Source organism: Leucoraja erinacea, chromosome 44, assembly GCF_028641065.1.
Source record: "Leucoraja erinacea ecotype New England chromosome 44, Leri_hhj_1, whole genome shotgun sequence".
NCBI lineage: Eukaryota > Metazoa > Chordata > Chondrichthyes > Rajiformes > Rajidae > Leucoraja > Leucoraja erinaceus.
The window spans coordinates 678,740-696,160 of NC_073420.1; the positions used below are offsets into that span (position 1 = coordinate 678,740).

Consider the following 17,421-nt stretch of genomic DNA (forward strand, 5'->3'; position numbering starts at 1 on the left):
CCACAAATGAAGGGTTTTACGCGCATTTACTGTAAATTTCAGACGCTGATGTTGTCTGTCGGGGATTTTTGGTTCCAGGTTTGAGACGCTGGAGCCGGAGATGAACAGCCAGGCCTCGCGCATCTCGTCCGTCAACGAGGTTGCCGACCAGGTACTGAGCACCGAACATCGTAACAAGGACGAGGTAGCCGGCATGAGAGACCAGCTGAATAGCAGGTGAGCAGCCCGTCACGACAGCCAGCAGACAGACTCCTTGCATCGGGCGGCCCGCGGCCTCAGCCAAGCTCCCAGACGATCACACAGTCACGCACAGCGGAGGAAACAGGCTTTCCGGCCTGACTTTTTTTCTTTTTTTTCCTTGGAGCGCAGGAGGATTCTAGAGGCAGGAAACATGTTCCCGATGTTGAGGGAGTCCAGAACCACATTTTAAGAATATTATTATTATTAATTATTGAAATAGGTGCAGGAGTAGAGGCCGTTCGGCCCTTCGAGCCTGCAGCATTCGCCATTCAATATGATCCTGGCTGATCATCCAACTCAGTATCCTATCCCTGCTTTCTCTCACAGAGAGTGGTGAATCTCTGGAACTCTCTGCCACAGAGGGTAGTTGAGGCCAGTTCATTGGCTATATTTAAGATAGATGTGGCCCTTGTGGCTAAGGGGATCAGGGGGTATGGAGAGAAGGCAGGTACGGGATACTGAGTTGGATGATCAGCCATGATCATATTGAATGGCGGTGCAGGCTCGAAGGGCCGAATGGCCTACTCCTGCACCTAATTTCTATGTTTCTCCATACCCCCTGATCCCTTTAGCCACAAGGGCCACATCTAACTCCTTCTTAAATATACGTACAATAAGGGGTAAACCATTTAGAACGGAGACGAGGAAACACTTTTTCACGCAGAGTTAGTTGTGAGTCTGTGGAATTCTCTGCCTCAGAAGGCAGTGGAGGCCGGTTCTCTGGATGCTTTCAAGAGAGAGCTAGATAGGGCTCTTAAAGATAGCGGAGTCAGGGGATATGGGGAGAAGGCATAGAAACATAGAAACATAGAAAGTAGGTGCGAGAGCAGACCACCAGGTCCATCGAGCCCGCACCGCCATTCGCTCATGGCTGAACACTAAACAGACACACTTACCCACAAACAGTAGACACAAGACACAGAACACAAGACACTACCCTCCCCTTTATACCGCTATCACCCCTCTCCACCCCAAGAACCTCGTGATCTCCTGGGGAGGCAAAAAACCGGATAAAAACCCAGGTCCAATTCGGGAAAAAAATCCGGGTAATTCCTCCGAACATCCCCAATCTAGGCGACATCGACACTTGTCCAGGAGATCACTCAGGTCTTACTATACTAACCTTACCTAGGTCCGGCTCCTGCCCTCTCCCCGTAGCTCCCTTATCCCCTTGGCAGCTAAAAAACCATCTATTTTAGTCTTAAATATATTTAAAGTTTCTGCTTCCACTGCTCCCTGGGGCAGTGAATTCCAGGAAATTAACCATGTTGAGGGGTGAAGAAGTTCTTCCTCATCTCAGTTTTAAAAGAGCCCCCCCTTATAGGTGCACTATGTCCCCTAGTTCTAGTTCCCCCGATCATTGGGAACATCCTCGTGGTGCATCCACCCGATCAAGGCCCCTCACGATCTTATATGTTTCAATGAGATCGCCTCTCATTCTTCTAAACTCCAAAGAGTAGAGTTCCAGCCTACTTAACCTTTCCTCATAGGGTCAATCCCCTCAGTGCAGGAATTAATCTTGTAAACCTTCGTTGCACTGCCTTGTGGCTAGGGGATCAGGGGGTTCTTAGAGTATGGACCCCAGAACTGTACACAGTATTCCAAATGTGGTCTCACTAATACTGTGTACAGCTGCAGCAAGACCCCCGTGTTTTTATACTCAATCCCCCTCATTTTTTTTCCCAAAGTGAATGACTTCACATTTATTAGTATTAAATTTCATCTGCCAAGTTGTTGCCCACTCACCTAGCTTATCTATATCCTTTTGCAGACTCTTCCTATCCTCCTCATCCCCTACTTTTCCTCCCATTTTTGTATCGTCCGCAAATTTTGATATATTACACTTGGTTCCCTCCTCCAAATCATTTATATAGGTAGGAACGGGGTACTGATTGGGGATGATCAGCCCTGATCACATTGAATGGCGGTGCTGGCTCGATGGGCCGAATGGCCTACTCCTGCCGCTTCATAGCAAAAGGATTTGAGTATAAGAGCAGGGAGGTTCTACTGCAGTTGTACAGGGTCTTGGTGAGACCACACCTGGAGTATTGCGTACAGTTTTGGTCTCCTAATCTGAGGAAATACATTCTTGCCATAGAGGGAGTACAGAGAAGGTTCACCAGACTGATTCCTGGGATGGCAGGACTTTCATATGAAGAAAGACTGGATAGACTCGGCTTGTACTCGCTAGAATTTAGAATATTGAGGGGGGATCTTATAGAAACTTTACAAAATTCTTAAGGGGCTGGACAGGCTAGATGCAGGAAGATTATTCCCGATGTTGGGGAAGTCCAGAACAAGGGGTCACACACAGTTTAAGGATAAGGAGGAAATCTTTTAGGACCGAGATGAGAAAATCATTTTTTTTCACACAGAGAGTGGTGAATCTGTGGAATTCTCTGCCACAGAAGGTAGTTGAGGCCATTGGCTATATTTAAGAGGGAGTTAGATGTGGCCCTTGTGGCTAAAGGGATCAGGGGGTATGGAGAGAAGGCAGGTATGGGATACTGAGTTGGATGATCAGATCGCATGGTCATATTGAATGGCGAATGGTGCAGGCTCGAAGGGCCGAATGGCCTCTACTCCTGCACCTATTTTCTATGTTTCTATGTAGCTGTTTGGATGATCAGCCATGATCATATTGAATGGCTGAATGGCCTACTCCTGCACCTATTTTCTATGTTTCTATTGTCTATTAGAAACATAGAAATTAGAAATTCGGTGCAGGAGTAGGCCATTCGGCCCTTCGAGCCTGCACCGCCATTCAATATGATCATGGCTGATCATCCAACTCAGTATCCCGTACCTGCCTTCTCTCCATACCCTCTGATCCCCTTGGCCACAAGGGCCACATCTAACTCCCTCTTAAATATAGCCAATGAACTGGCCTCAACTACCCTCTGTGGCAGAGAGTTCCAGAGATTCACCACTCTCTGTGTGAAAAAGGTTCTCCTCATCTCGGTTTTAAAGGATTTCCCCCTTATCCTTAAGCTGTGACCCCTTGTCCTGGACTTCCCGAACATCGGGAACAATCTTCCTGCAACTGTACTGATTGGGGATGATCAGCCATGATCACAGTGAATGGCGGTGCTGGCTGGAAGGGCCGAATGGCCTACTCCTGCCCCTATTCTGTCTATTCAGCGTCTCTTCTTCCTGAGGAGACTGAAGAAGGTCCATCTGTCTCCTCAGATCCTGGTGAACTTCTACCGCTGCACCATCGAGAGCATCCTTACCAACTGCATCACAGTATGGTACGGCAACTGCTCTGTCTCCGACCGGAAGGCATTGCAGAGGGTGGTGAAAATTGCCCAACGCATCACCGGTTCCTCGCTCCCCTCCATTGAGTCTGTCCAAAGCAAGCGCTGTCTGCGGAGGGCGCTCAGCATCGCCAAGGACTGCTCTCACCCCAACCATGGACTGTTTACCCTCCTACCATCCGGGAGGCGCTACAGGTCTCTCCGCTGCCGAACCAGCAGGTCGAGGAACAGCTTCTTTCCGGCGGCTGTCACTCTACTCAACAACGTACCTCGGTGACTGCCAATCACCCCCCCCCCCGGACACTTATTATTATTTATTCAAATCGTTTGCTATGTCGCTCTTCAAGGGAGATGCTAAATGCATTTTGTTGTCTCTGCACTGTACACTGACAATGACAATTAAAATTGAATCTGAATCTGAATCTGAATCTGAATCTGAATCTGAATCTGAATCTGAATCTATTGTCATTGCTCTTCCTGTTGCAGCTGGGATCGGTTCCGTGGGCTGGCGGATGAGAAGAAGGAAGCTCTGAGCTCGGCTCTCAGCATCCAGAACTATCACCTTGAATGCAACGAGACCAAGTCGTGGATTAAGGAGAAGACCAAGGTGATCGAGTCCACGCAGAGCCTGGGGAACGACCTGGCGGGCGTGATGGCCCTCCAGCGCAAGCTGACGGGCATGGAGCGCGACCTGGAGGCCATCCAGGGAAAACTAGACGACCTGAAGAGAGAGGAGGAGAAGTTGGCAGCCGAGCACCCGGAGCAGGAGGCGGCCATTTTGTCCCGGCTGTCGGAGATCGACGGAGTTTGGGGGGACCTGCGGGACACGCTGAAGAGGCGGGAGGAGTCGCTGGGCGAGGCCAGCAAGCTGCAGGGCTTCCTGAGGGACCTGGACGACTTCCAGTCCTGGCTGTCGAGGACGCAGACGGCCATCGCCTCTGAGGGGGCGGCCACCAGCCTGGCGGACGCCGAGAAGTTGCTGGCCCAGCACGAGAACATCAAGAAGGAGATCGACAACTACCGGCCCGACTACGAGAGGATGCGCGGCCTTGGCGCGGAGGTGACCCAGGACCAGACGGACGCGCAGTACATGTTCCTGCACCAGCGGCTCCAGGCCCTGGATACCGGCTGGAACGAGCTAAGCCAGATGTGGGAGAACAGGCACAACCTGCTGGCTCAAGTCTACGGCTACCAGATCTTCCTGCGGGACGTCAAGCAGGCCGAGGGCTTCCTCAACAACCAGGTAATGCAGCGCAAACACACACACACACACACAGCGCACGGCCACGGAGCCTGCCCCGTTAAATAACCGACGGAGCGAGGATGGAAGTGGCCCTTTTTCAAATGGTTGAAGGACAAGATTATTATCTAATTTATTATCTAAACGGTGGCCGATTGGGAAACGGGGAGATGCAGCGAGACCTGGGTGTCATGGTACACCAGTCATTGAAGGTAGGCATGCAGGTGCAGCAGGCAGTAAAGAAAGCGAATGGTATGTTAGCTTTCATTGCAAAAGGATTTGAGTATAGGAGCAGGGAGGTTCTACTGCAGTTGTATAGGGTCTTGGTGAGACCACACCTGGAGTATTGCGTGCAGTTTTGGTCTCCAAATCTGAGGAAGGACATTATTGCCATAGAGGGAGTGCAGAGAAGGTTCACCAGACTGATTCCTGGGATGTCAGGACTGTCTTATGAAGAAAGACTGGATAGACTTGGTTTATACTCTCTAGAGTTTAGGAGATTGAGAGGGGATCTTATAGAAACTTACAAAATTCTTAAGGGGTTGGACAGGCTAGATGCAGGAAGATTGTTCCCGATGTTGGGGAAGTCCAGAACAAGGGGCCACACACACACACAGTTTAAGGATAAAGGGGAAATCTTTTAGGACCGAGATGAGAAAAACATTTTTTTTCACACACACAGAGAGTGGTGAATCTGTGGAATTCTCTGCCACAGAAGGTAGTTGAGGCCACACAGTTCATTGGCTATATTTAAGAGGGAGTTAGATGTGGCCCTTGTGGCTAAAGGGATCAGGGGGTATGGAGAGAAGGCAGGGACGGGATACTGAGTTGGATGATCAGCCATGATCATATTGAATGGCGAATGGTGCAGGCTCGAAGGGCCGAATGGCCTCTACTCCTGCACCTATTCTCTATGTTTCTATGAAGGAAGGAAGAGGGAAGGAGGAAGGGAGGAAGGGAGGGAGAGGAAGGGAGGGAGGAAGGGAGGAAGGAAGGGAGGGAGAGGGAGGAAGGAAGGGGGAAGGAGGAGGGAGGGAAGGAGGAGGAAGGAGGGAGGGAGGGAGGGAGGGAGGGAGAGGGAGGAGGAAGGAAACGAGGAGGGAGGGAGGGAGGGAGGGAGGGAGGGAGGGAGGGAGGGAAGGAAGGAAGGAAGGAAGGAAGGAAGGAAGGAAGGAAGGAAGGAAGGAAGGAAGGAAGGAAGGAAGAAGGAAGAAAGGAAAGAAGAAAGAAAGAAAGAAAGAAAGAAAGAAAGGAAGGAAGGAAGGAAGGAAGGAAGGAAGGGAAGGAAGAAAGGAAGGAAGGAAGGAAGGAAGGAAGGAAAGGAGGAAGGAAGGAAGGAAGGAAGGAAGGAAAGAAAGGAAAGGAAAGTAGGAAAGAAGGCAGGAAAGGAAGGATAAGGAAGGAAGGAGGGAAGAAGGAAGGAAGGAAGGGAGAAAGAAGGAGGGAGGAGGAAGGAAGGAAGGAAGGAAGGAAGGAAGGAAGGAAGGAAGGAAGGAAGGAAGGAAGAAAGGAAGGAAGGAAGGAAGGAAGGAAGGAAGGAAGGAAGGAAGGGAGGAAGGAAGGAAGGAAGGAAGGAAGGAAGGAAGGAAGGAAGGAAGGAAGGAAGGAAGGAAGGAAGGGAAGAAGGAAGGAAGGGAAGGAGGGAAGGAAGGAAGGAAGGAAAGAAAGAAAGAAAGGAAAGGAAGGAAGGAAGGAAGGAAGGAAGGAAGGAAGGAAGGAAGGAAGGAAGGAAGGAAGGAAGGAGGGAAGGAAGGAAGGAAGGAAGGAAGGAAGGAAGGGAGGGAGGAAGGAAGGAAGGGAGGGAGGAGGAAGGAAGGGAGAAGGAAGGAAGGGAGGAAAGGGGAAAGGAGGAAGAGGGAGGAAGGAGGGAGGGAGGGAAGAAGGGAGGAAGGAAGGAATGAAGGGAGGAAGGAAGGAAAGAAGGAAGGAAGGAAGGAAGGAAGGAGGGGAGGGAGGAAGGAAGGAAGGAGGGAGGGAGGGAAGGGAGGAGGGAAGGAAGGAAGGAGGGGAGGGAGGAAGGAAGGAAGGAAGGAAGGAAGGAAGGAAGGGAGGAGGAAGGGAGAGGGAGGATGAAGGGATGAGGGGGAACCTCATTGAAACATTTAGAATAGTGAAAGGCTTGGATAGAGTGGATGTGGGGTCAGACAAGGTCCCGTGGTCAGGATCGAACCCGTGATCTCTGGCGCAGTCAGGCAGCAACTCCCCCGCTGCCCCACCGTGCCGTCCCCACGCCCGCAGTCCGCGCTTTTGCTGGTCGGCGTAAAACGCCGCCTCTCGCTCCGCAGGCCTATCTGCTGTCGCACACGGAGATGGCCGGCACGCTGGAGTTGGCCGAGGCGGCCATTAAGAAGCACGAGGACATCATGACCACCATGGAGGCCAACGAGGAGAGGATCAACAGCGTGGTGGACTCGGGCAAGAAGCTGATGAGCGAGGGCAATGTCAACACAGACAAAATCCAGGATAAAGTGGACTCCATCGACAAGCGGTCAGTTTGATCACCTGTCCAAGACTCGGTCCACTTTGTGCGTAGTATGTATGTGATGCCTAGCGTCGCCAACTGTCCCGTATTAGCCGGGACATCCCGTACGAACACCGCCCTTGTCCCGTATTCGACCGCTGCTTCTCGGGTCGGACCCTGCCTGACCCGTCCCGACGTAGTGCAGCCCGTGGAGTGCAGCAGCAGCAGCGCCTCGCCCGTGGCCCCGTCAGTCGGTCGGCAGCTCGGCCTAGCTGTCCGACCACCACCACCTCCCCTCCTTCTCACGGCCGTTCACGAGTTGGACGGGGCGCCGGACTTTGCGCGCGGCCCACCCCCGGGGCCAAAACTCCTCAGCTGGCCCGCCGGCTGGGCTTTGTGTGCAGTCCAGCACCCGGGGCCAACTGATCGTTCACCCAGCCACGGCCCAGTCAGTCAACGAATTGCCGTCGGGAATTTTTTTGTCCCTTAGTGAGAACGTTGGCGACCCTCGTTATATCTCCCTGGCGACGTGCCGGTAGAGTTGCCGCCGTTAGGCGCTCACAGCGCCAGAGACCCGGGAACAAACTCCGTGCCGACATCACCGTCTCTATCTCTCGTTGCCCCTCTCCCCCTAACTATCCGTCTGAAGAAGGGTCTCAACCCGAAACGTCACCCATTCCTTCTCTCCAGAGATGCTGCCCGTCCCTCTCCAGAGTGCAGTCTGCACCCTAGTGGCATAAACATTTAATTCACCAATTTCCGGTAGCCCTTGCTGTCTCCTCCCCTTCTCAGCTCTCCTTCAGCCCTCGGGCTCCTCATCTTCCTTTCTTCTCCATCCCCCATCCTACATCAGTCAGAAGAAGAGTTTCGGCCCGAAGCGTTGCCTATTTCCTTCGCTCCTTAGATGCTGCCTCACCCGCTGAGTTTCTCCGGCACTTTTGTCTACCTTCGATTTTCCAGCATCTGCAGTTCCTTCTTAAACAACACGCTGCCTGTCCCGCTGAGTTACTCCAGCATTTTGTGTCTTGTCTTCAGTTTAAACCAGCACCTGCAGTTTCTTCGGGCACATTCCGGTTGCCACGCTACTCGGCAGACATCGTTTCAGTTTGGCGCCATTTTCGATTCACGTTAAAACCTGTCTTTCCTTTTCATTTCAGACACAGAGGGAATCGCAAAACTGCCGACGACCTTGCTGGGCGCCTCAAGGATAACCTGGAACTCCAGAAATTCCTTCAGGATTGTCAAGAGGCAAGTTCTGGCTTGAGCTGCCTGGGTTAGGCCCGGATAGAGTGGATGTGGAGAGGATGTTTCCACTAGTGGGAGATTCTAGGACCAGAGGTCACAGCCACAGAATTAAAGGACGTTCCTTTAGGAAGGCGACGAGGAGGAATTTCGTTAGCCAGAGGGTGGTGAATCTGTGGAATTCTTTGCCGCACAGACGGCTGTGGAGGCCACAAGTCAGTGGATATTTTTAAGGCGGAGATAGATAGATTCTTGATCAGTACGGGTGAGGGGTTATGGGCAGGATATGAGAAGGAGGTCGGTGGCAAGCGAAGGTCCGAAGGTCGGACAGCTACGCCGGGCTGCCGACCAACCGACGGGGCCACGGGCGAGCTGCTGCTGCTGGCTGCTGCTGCTGCACTCCACGGGCTGCACTACGTCGGGACGGGTGAGGCGGGTTCCAACCCGACAGTCCCCTCGACCCGAGTAGTAGCGGTCAAATACGGGACAAGGGCGATCCCGTACGGGACAAACCAATTTAGCCCAAAATATACGGGATGTCCCGGCTAATACGGGGAGTGCAGAGAGTAGGTTTACAAGGTTCATTCCCGGGACGGCGGGACTGTCATATGCTGAGAGAATGGAGCGGCTGTGGGCTTGTACACTCTGGAGTTTAGAAGGATGAGAGGAGATATGATCATATTGAATGGCGGTGCAGGCTCGAAGGGCCGAATGGCCTCTACTCCTGCACCTAATTTCTATGTTTCTATCTTATTGAAACATATAAGATTGTTAAGGGTTTGGACACGCTAGAGGCAGGAAACATGTTCCCGATGCTGGGGGAGTCCAGAACCAGGGGCCACACACACACACACACAGTTTAAGAATAAGGGGTGAGCCATTTAGAACGGAGACGAGGAAACACTTTTTCTCACAGAGAACATTGGGAACCATTTTTCCTGCATCTAGCTTGTCCAGTCCTTTTATAATTTTATACGTTTCTATAAGATACCCCCTCATCCTTCTAAACTCACACACAGTTTAAGAATAAGGAGTAAACCATTTAGAACGGAGACGAGGAACACTTTTTCTCACAGAGAGTTGTGAGTCTGTGGAATTCTCTGCCTCAAACGGTGGTGGAGGCCGGTTCTCTGGATACTTTCAAGACAGAGCTAGATAGGGCTCCTAAAGATAGCGGAGTCAGGGGATATGGGGAGAAGGCAGGAACGGGGTACTGATTGGGGATGATCAGCCGTGATCACATTGAATGGTGGTGCTGGTGCTGGCTCGAAGGGCCGAATGGCCTCTACTCCTGCACCTAGTGTCTATTGTCTATAGTTGGCAACCCTAGTTCTCTCCTGTTTTGTCCAGCTCACTCTTTGGATCAATGAGAAGATGTTGACGGCACAAGATATGTCATACGACGAGGCGCGTAACCTCCACACCAAGTGGCAGAAGCACCAGGCCTTCATGGCTGAGCTCGCATCCAACAAGGAATGGCTGGACAAGATCGACAAGGTAAGCATGTTGCCAGGTCTACGCTATCGTAGAGAGTCACAGAGTGATGCACTGTGGAAACAGGCCCTTCGGCCCAACTTGCCCACACCGGCCTACAATGTCCCAGCTACACTAGTCCCACCTTCCCGCGCTTGGTCCATATCCCTCCAAACACCCGTCCTATCCGTCAAATTATAGGAAGGATGTCAACAAAATAGAGAGAGTACAGAGGAGATTTACTAGAATGTTGCCTGGGTTTCAACAACTAAGTTACAGAGATAGGTTGAATAAGTTAGGTCTTTATTCTCTGGAGCGCAGAAGGTTAAGGGGGGACCTGATAGAGGTCTTTAAAATGATGAGAGGGATAGACAGAGTTGATGTGGACAAGCTTTTCCCTTTGAGAATAGGGAAGATTCAAACAAGAGGACATGACTTCAGAATTAAGGGACAGAAGTTTAGGGGTAACATGAGGGGGAACTTCTTTACGCAGAGAGTGGTGGCGGTGTGGAATGAGCTCCCAGTGGAAGTGGTGGAGGCAGGTTCATTGGTATCATTTAAAAATAAATTGGATAGGCATGTGGATGAGAAGGGAATGGAGGGTTATGGTACGAGTGCAGGCAGGTGGGACTAAGGGGAAAAAAATTTGTTCGGCACGGACTTGTAGGGCCGAGATGGCCTGTTTCCGTGCTGTAATTGTTGTATGGTTATATGGTTATATCCATGTACCCGTCTCTAACTGTTGTCTAAGAAAGAACTGCAGATGCTGGAAAAATCGAAGGTCGACAAAAAAATGCTGGAGGAACTCAGCGGGTGAGGCAGCATCTATGGAGCGAAGGAATAGGTGATGTTTCAGGTCGAGACCCTTCTTCAGACTGATGTGGGGGTGGGCGGGAGAAAGAAAGGAAGAGGCGGAGACAGTGGGCTGTGGGAGAGCTGGGAAGGGGAGGGGAAGGAGGGAGGAAGGAGGAACTACCTGAAATTGGGGAAGTCAATGTTCACGCCGCTGGGGTGCAAACTACCCAAGCGAAATATGACGTGCTGCTCCTCCAATTTAAAGCGACAAGTGTAGCATCTCTTGCGGTTGCAAGGGAAAGTACCCGGGGAGGGGCTAGGGTTTGGGTGGGAAGGGACGAATTCATAGCAAAAGGATTTGAGTATAAGAGCAGGGAGGTTCTACTGCAGTTGTACAGGGTCTTGGTGAGACCACACCTGGAGTATTGCGTACAGTTTTGGTCTCCTAATCTGAGGAAAGACATTCTTGCCATGGAGGGAGTACAGAGAAGGTTCACCAGACTGATTCCTGGGATGGCAGGACTTTCATATGAAGAAAGACTGGATAGACTCGGCTTGTACTCGCTGGAATTCATAAGATTGAGGGGGGAATCTTATAGAAACGTACAAAATTCTTAAGGGGTTGGACAGGCTAGATGCAGGAAGATTATTCCCGATGTTGGGGAAGTCCAGAACTAAGGGCCACACACACAGTTTAAGGATAAGAGGGAAGTCTTTTAGGACCGAGATGAGAAAATCATTTTTTACACAGAGAGTGGTGAATCTGTGGAATTCTCTGCCACAGAAGGTAGTTGAGGCCACACAGATCATTGGCTATATTTAAGAGGGAGTTAGATGTGGCCCTTGTGGCGAAAGGGATCAGGGGGTATTGAGAGAAGGCAGGGATGGGATACTGAGTTGGATGATCAGCCATGATCATATTGAATGGCGGTGCAGGCTCGAAGGGCCGAATGGCCTACTCCTGCACCTAATTTCTATGTTTCTATGTTTCTAATCTGTGGAATTCTCTGCCACAGAAGGTAGTTGAGGCCACACAGTTCATTGGCTATATTTAAGAGGGAGTTAGATGTGGCCCTTGTGGCGAAAGGGATCAGGGGGTATGGAGAGAAGGCAGGGATGGGATACTGAGTTGGATGATCAGCCATGATCATATTGAATGGCGGTGCAGGTTCGAAGGGCCGAATGGCCTCTACTCCTGCACCTATTGTCTATGTTTCCGTGTAGCTTCTTTAGTATATTTGTTTGTCTTGTATTATGCTGCTGCGTCCTGTTTTGTTTCATTGGATTGTTAATATTATTTTTTAATAATTTAATAAAATTTTTGATAAAAAAAAAAAAAAACCCTTCTGTCTGTCCGCTCTGTTCCTCAGGACGGGAAGCAGCTGATCTCGGAGAAGCCGGACACCGAGCCGATCGTGGAGGAGAAGCTCGCCGACCTCCAACGACTCTGGGACGAGCTGGAGTCCACCACCAAGACCAAGGCCCAGTGCCTGTTCGACGCCAACCGCACGGAATTGTTCACGCAGAGCTGCGCCGACCTGGACCTGTGGCTCGACGAGCTGGACGCGCAGCTCCAGTCCGACGACCACGGCAAGGACCTGACCAGTGTCAGCATCCTCCTGAAAAAGCAGCAGGTACGGAGGACGCAATCCCGCTTGGCGATTTTTTTTTTTCCGGAGACTGCCGGCATCGTTGACCAGCGCATCAGGTCACCGATAAATTCACGCCGTGTTATACAATACAATACAATACAATTTATTTGTCATTTGGACCCCTTGAGGTCCAAACGAAATGACGTTTCTGCAGCCATACATTAGCAATGTTACAAAATTTTGAGATTTAAAAAACCAAGTCTGCAAAGCCTCCCATCAGATAAAGCATAACAATAAGTTTAATTTGACACCTAATTCACTTTCACATCTCAAGTAATAAAAAAGTTATGGCCATTTTCATACTCGGAAATTAGCATCTTGTTCAGATTCAGATTCAGATTCAGATTCAATTTTAATTGTCATTGTCAGTGTACAGTACAAAGACAACGAAATGCATTTAGCATCTCCCTTGAAGAGCGACATAGCAAACGATTTGAATAAAAATAATAAGTTCCCTATTGATTTTCTATGGACATAACAAAAAAGCTGTGATCGAGGACAGTCAAAAGCCCATAACCTTCTTAAAAATTAAGAGAACTGAATGAAATTTTCAGTTATCATAGATTGAAGCATTCTGAAACAAATATAAAATAATCTTACTTGGAGGAACTGAAATTAAAGCATATAATTAGTTAGTTACCCAATTGTAGCTAATTTCAAACTTCAATTACTAGATCTAAACATCTATCCATTTCCTAATAAATGATTAACATTTTTAAATAGCCTAAGTGTCCAAATAATATTCACAAATAATTCACAATAAAACATGATTTTTAAATCTCATTTACATCAATTTATAGGCCAAATGGAAGGAATTTAGTGTTCAATTGCTGTAAATTAAAGTCAATTAAAATCGGCTTTCTAGTGGGTTCCTGTGGAACGCGCTGGTTTAGAACGTTCACATTGCGCTGGATTTGTGCCCTCAAATGCCCAGAAAAATACTGCGGGATATAAAGGGCCCAAAATGAACTATTTGCTATAGAAAGTTTTATATACAGGGTTCTTAAGAAGCCCCTTTTAATGTAAAAATAAGGTACATACCTTTAATTGTTTGCTTTATAAACCCCTGGGGCTGCGAGAAGTTGCGGGTTGAGAGAGTGATTTTTAAACTACTATAACTATTATACAAGGCCATAATACCTAATAATACCTTTTGCGACGGGGTCTTTCAGCGATTTTCCGTTAATGATTTACTAGGCTGAACATTTTCGATTGCAACAGCCTAGTAAAAATCGCGTTTTAAACCCGCCCCCTCTAAACAGCGCCAAAATCGAGCACATGGGGCTGGGACAGATTCTCAATGACGATTCAGGTAGGTTTTGTAACATACCTATGTTACAATACAATACAATACAATATATTTGTCATTTGAACCCCTTGAGGTCCAAACGAAATGTCGTTTCTGCAGCCATACATTACAAACAAATAGACCCAAGACACAACATAATTTACATAAACATCCATCACATTGCTGTGATGGAAGGCCAAAAAAACTTATCTCTCCACTGCACACCCCCCCCCCTCCCCCCATGTCAGAGTCAAAGTCAAAGCCCCCGGCTGGCGATGGCGATTGTCCCGCGGCCATTAAAGCCACGCCGGGTGATGCGAGGTCGCACACCGGGTCTTGGTGTTGGAGCCCCCGGCGTGCGCTCGCAGAGTCCCGCGGCCATTCCAAGCCGCGCGGGGCGGTGCTGTAAGGCCCCGCTCCAGGAGCTCTTCAACCCCGCAACTCGGGCGGGAGAAATCGCTGTTGCGGGAGCCCCGAAAAGCGGTCTCCCTCCAGGGACCCGCGGGCTCCCGGTGCCGCCGTCCGCCAGACCCGCAGTTGCAGCCTCCGAATCTCCGGAGGTCGGGCCGCAGCTGCAGCAGCAGCGCTCCACCACCGCTCCACCCGCTCCGGACTCGGCCAGCCCCGCGACGGTGAGGTGAGTCGTCGGCACCAGAGCCCCCGGTCTTCTCCTGTTGGAGGCCGCTCCTCGTCGCAGCCCCAACGACAACGGAGACCCGACAAAGAAAAAGTCGGGTCTCCCGTGCAGGGGAAAGATTTTAAAGTTACCCCTCCCCCCCACACACATACCCCAACAAAAAAAATTACAAAAACTACATAAAAACTAGACCAAAAAAAAAATAATAATAATAAATTAAAAAAAACCGTATGTTGACATATTGGCATACGGTCTTTTTTCAAGTATCATAGCATCTGTGGCAGATGAAGTTTAATGCGGATAAATGTGAGATTATCCACTTTGTTGCAAAAACAGGAAGGCAGATCACTATCTAAATGGCGTCAAGTTGGGAAAAGGGGAAGTACAACGGGATCTGGGGGTCCTTGTACATCAGTCTATGAAGGTAAGCATGCAGGTACAGCAGGCAGTGAAGAAAGCGAATGGCATGTTGGCCTTTATAACGAGAGGAGTCGAATATAGGAGCAAAGAGGTCCTTCTGCAGTTGTACAGAGCCCTGGTGAAGACCACACCTGGAGTATTGCGTACAGTTTTGGTCCCCTAATCTGAGGAAAAACATTCTTGCCATAGAGGGAGTACAGAGAAGGTTCACCAGACTGATTCCTGGGATGTCAGGACTTTCATATGAAGAAAGACTGGATAGACTCGGCTTGTACTCGCTAGAATTTAGACGATTGAGGGGGGGGGATCTTATAGAAACGTACAAAATTCTTAAGGGGTTGGACAGGCTAGATGCAGGAAGATTGGTCCCGATGTTGGGGAAGTCCAGGACAAGGGGCCACACACACAGTTTAAGGATAAGGGGGAAATCTTTTAGGACCGAGATGAGAAAAACATTTTTTTTCACTCACAGAGAGTGGTGAATCTGTGGAATTCTCTGCCACAGAAGGTAGTTGAGGCCACACAGTTCATTCCCGATGTTGGGGAAATCCAGAACAAGGGGTCACACAGTTTAAGGATAAGCGGGAAATCTTTTCGGACCGAGATCAGAAAAAAAAATTGGCGAATCTGTGGAATTCTCTGCCACAGAAGGTAGTTGAGGCCACACAGTTCATTGGCTATATTTAAGAGGGAGTTAGATGTGGCCCTTGTGGCTAAAGGGATCAGGGGGTATGGAGAGAAGGCAGGTATGGGATACTGAGTTGGATGATCAGCCATGATCATATTGAATGGCGAATGGTGCAGGCTCGAAGGGCCGAATGGCCTCTACTCCTGCTTCTGTGGTCTATTGTCTATTTCCGACCATAAGTTCCTCGTTGTCTCTTTGCAGATATTGGAAAACCAGATGCAGGTCCGGGAGAAGGAGCTGGAGGGGTTGAAGAACCAGGCCCAGGCCTTGGGGCAAGAAGACGCCAACGTTGTGGAGGTGGACGCCAAGCAGGGGCGGGTGCAGGAGAGGTTCCAGGAGCTGCTGAGGCCAGTGAAGGAGAGACGCAGCAACCTCATGGCCTCCAAGGAAGGCCACCAGTTCAACCGCGACCTGGAAGACGAAATCGTAAGTCTTTTTTAACCTGTGCTCGCTTACAGCAAAGTAGCCATCAAGTCAAGTCAAGTCAAGTTTATTTGTCACATACACATACGAGATGTGCAGTGAAATGAAAGTGGCAATGCTCGCGGACTTTTGTGCAAAAGACAAACAACAAAACAACCAAACAAATTATAAACACAATCATAACACACATATTCTTTTACATAATAAATAATAGAAGGAAAAACGTTCTGTAGAGTTAGTCCCTGGTGAGAAAGGCGTTTACAGTCCGAATTGCCTCTGGGAAGAAACTCCTTCTCAACCTCTCCGTTCTCACTGCATGGCAACGGAGGCGTTTGGTTGCCATTGGAGCCATGAGGTTAGCAGTGGAATTAGAGGCCATTCGGCCCATCAAGTCCACTCCGCCGTTCTATCTCTCCCTCCTAACCCCGTTCTCCTCCTGCCTTCTCCCCCGTAACCTGCGTGGATTTTCTCCGAGATCTTCAGTTTCCTCCCACGCTCCAAAGACATGCAGGTTTGGACGTTGATTGGCTGGGTTTCAGCGTGAAATTGTCACAGAAACATAGAAAATAGGTGCAGGAGGAGGCCATTCGGCCCTTCCAGCTAGCACCGCCATTCATTGCGATCATGGCTGATCGTCCCCAATCAATAACCCGTGCCTGCCTTCTCCACATATCTCTTGATTCCACCAGCCCCTGGAGCTAACCCCCTATCTAACTGATCATTCTGAAGAAGGGTTTCGGCCCGAAACGTTGCCTATTTCCTTCGCTCCACAGATGCTGCTGCACCCACTGAGTTCCTCCAGCATTTTTGTCTACCTTCGATTTTCCAGCATCTGCAGTTCCTTCTTAAACACTATCTAGTATGTGCAGGACGGTGTTAGTGTGCGGGGATCGCTGGTCGGCACGGACTCAGTGGGCCGAAGGGCCTGTTTCCGCGCTGTAACTCTAAACTAAATCAAATCCTACAAAGCTAGTGAATGGTAAATACATAGAAACATAGAAATTAGATGCAGGAGTAGAGGCCATTCGGCCCTTCGAGCCTGCACCATTCGCCATTCAATATGATCATGGCTGATCATCCAACTCAGTATCCCGTACCTGCCTTCTCTCCATACCCCCTGATCCCTTTAGCCACGAGGGCCACATCTAACTCCCTCTTAAATATAGTCAATGAACTGACCTCGACTACCCTCTGTGGCAGAGAGTTCCAGAGATTCACCACTCTCCGTGTGAAAAAAGTTCTTCTCATCTCGGTTTTAAAGGATTTCCCCCTTATCCTTAAGCTGTGACCCCTTGTCCTGGACTTCCCCAACATCGGGAGCAATCTTCCTGCATCTAGCCTGTCCAACCCTTTAAGAATTTTGTAAGTTTCTATAAGATCCCCTCTCAATCTCCTAAATTCTAGAGAGTATAAACCAAGTCTATCCAGTCTTTCTTCATAAGACAGTCCTGACATCCCAGGAATCAGTCTGGTGAACCTTCTCTGCACTCCCTCTATGGCAATAATGTCCTTCCTCAGATTTGGAGACCAAAACTGTACAATATACTCCAGGTGTGGTCTCACCAAGACCCTGTACAACTGCAGTAGAACCTCCCTGCTCCTATA

At 49.6% G+C, this 17,421-nt stretch overlaps 1 protein-coding gene across 3 annotated transcripts in view; it reads left to right on the plus strand.

Annotated features, from left to right (window-relative positions):
* The window catches only part of LOC129714977 (spectrin beta chain, non-erythrocytic 1-like), a 194,598-nt gene that overhangs the window by 142,357 nt on the left and 34,820 nt on the right, over window positions 1–17,421 (plus strand). For all 3 annotated transcript variants that reach the window (XM_055664781.1, XM_055664780.1, XM_055664782.1), the window contains 7 exons: window positions 79–216; window positions 3,984–4,740; window positions 7,023–7,225; window positions 8,356–8,446; window positions 9,791–9,937; window positions 12,079–12,342; window positions 15,595–15,819. In XM_055664781.1, the coding sequence (XP_055520756.1) occupies window positions 79–216; window positions 3,984–4,740; window positions 7,023–7,225; window positions 8,356–8,446; window positions 9,791–9,937; window positions 12,079–12,342; window positions 15,595–15,819 (1,825 nt within the window). The remainder of the gene's footprint in view (window positions 1–78; window positions 217–3,983; window positions 4,741–7,022; window positions 7,226–8,355; window positions 8,447–9,790; window positions 9,938–12,078; window positions 12,343–15,594; window positions 15,820–17,421) is intronic.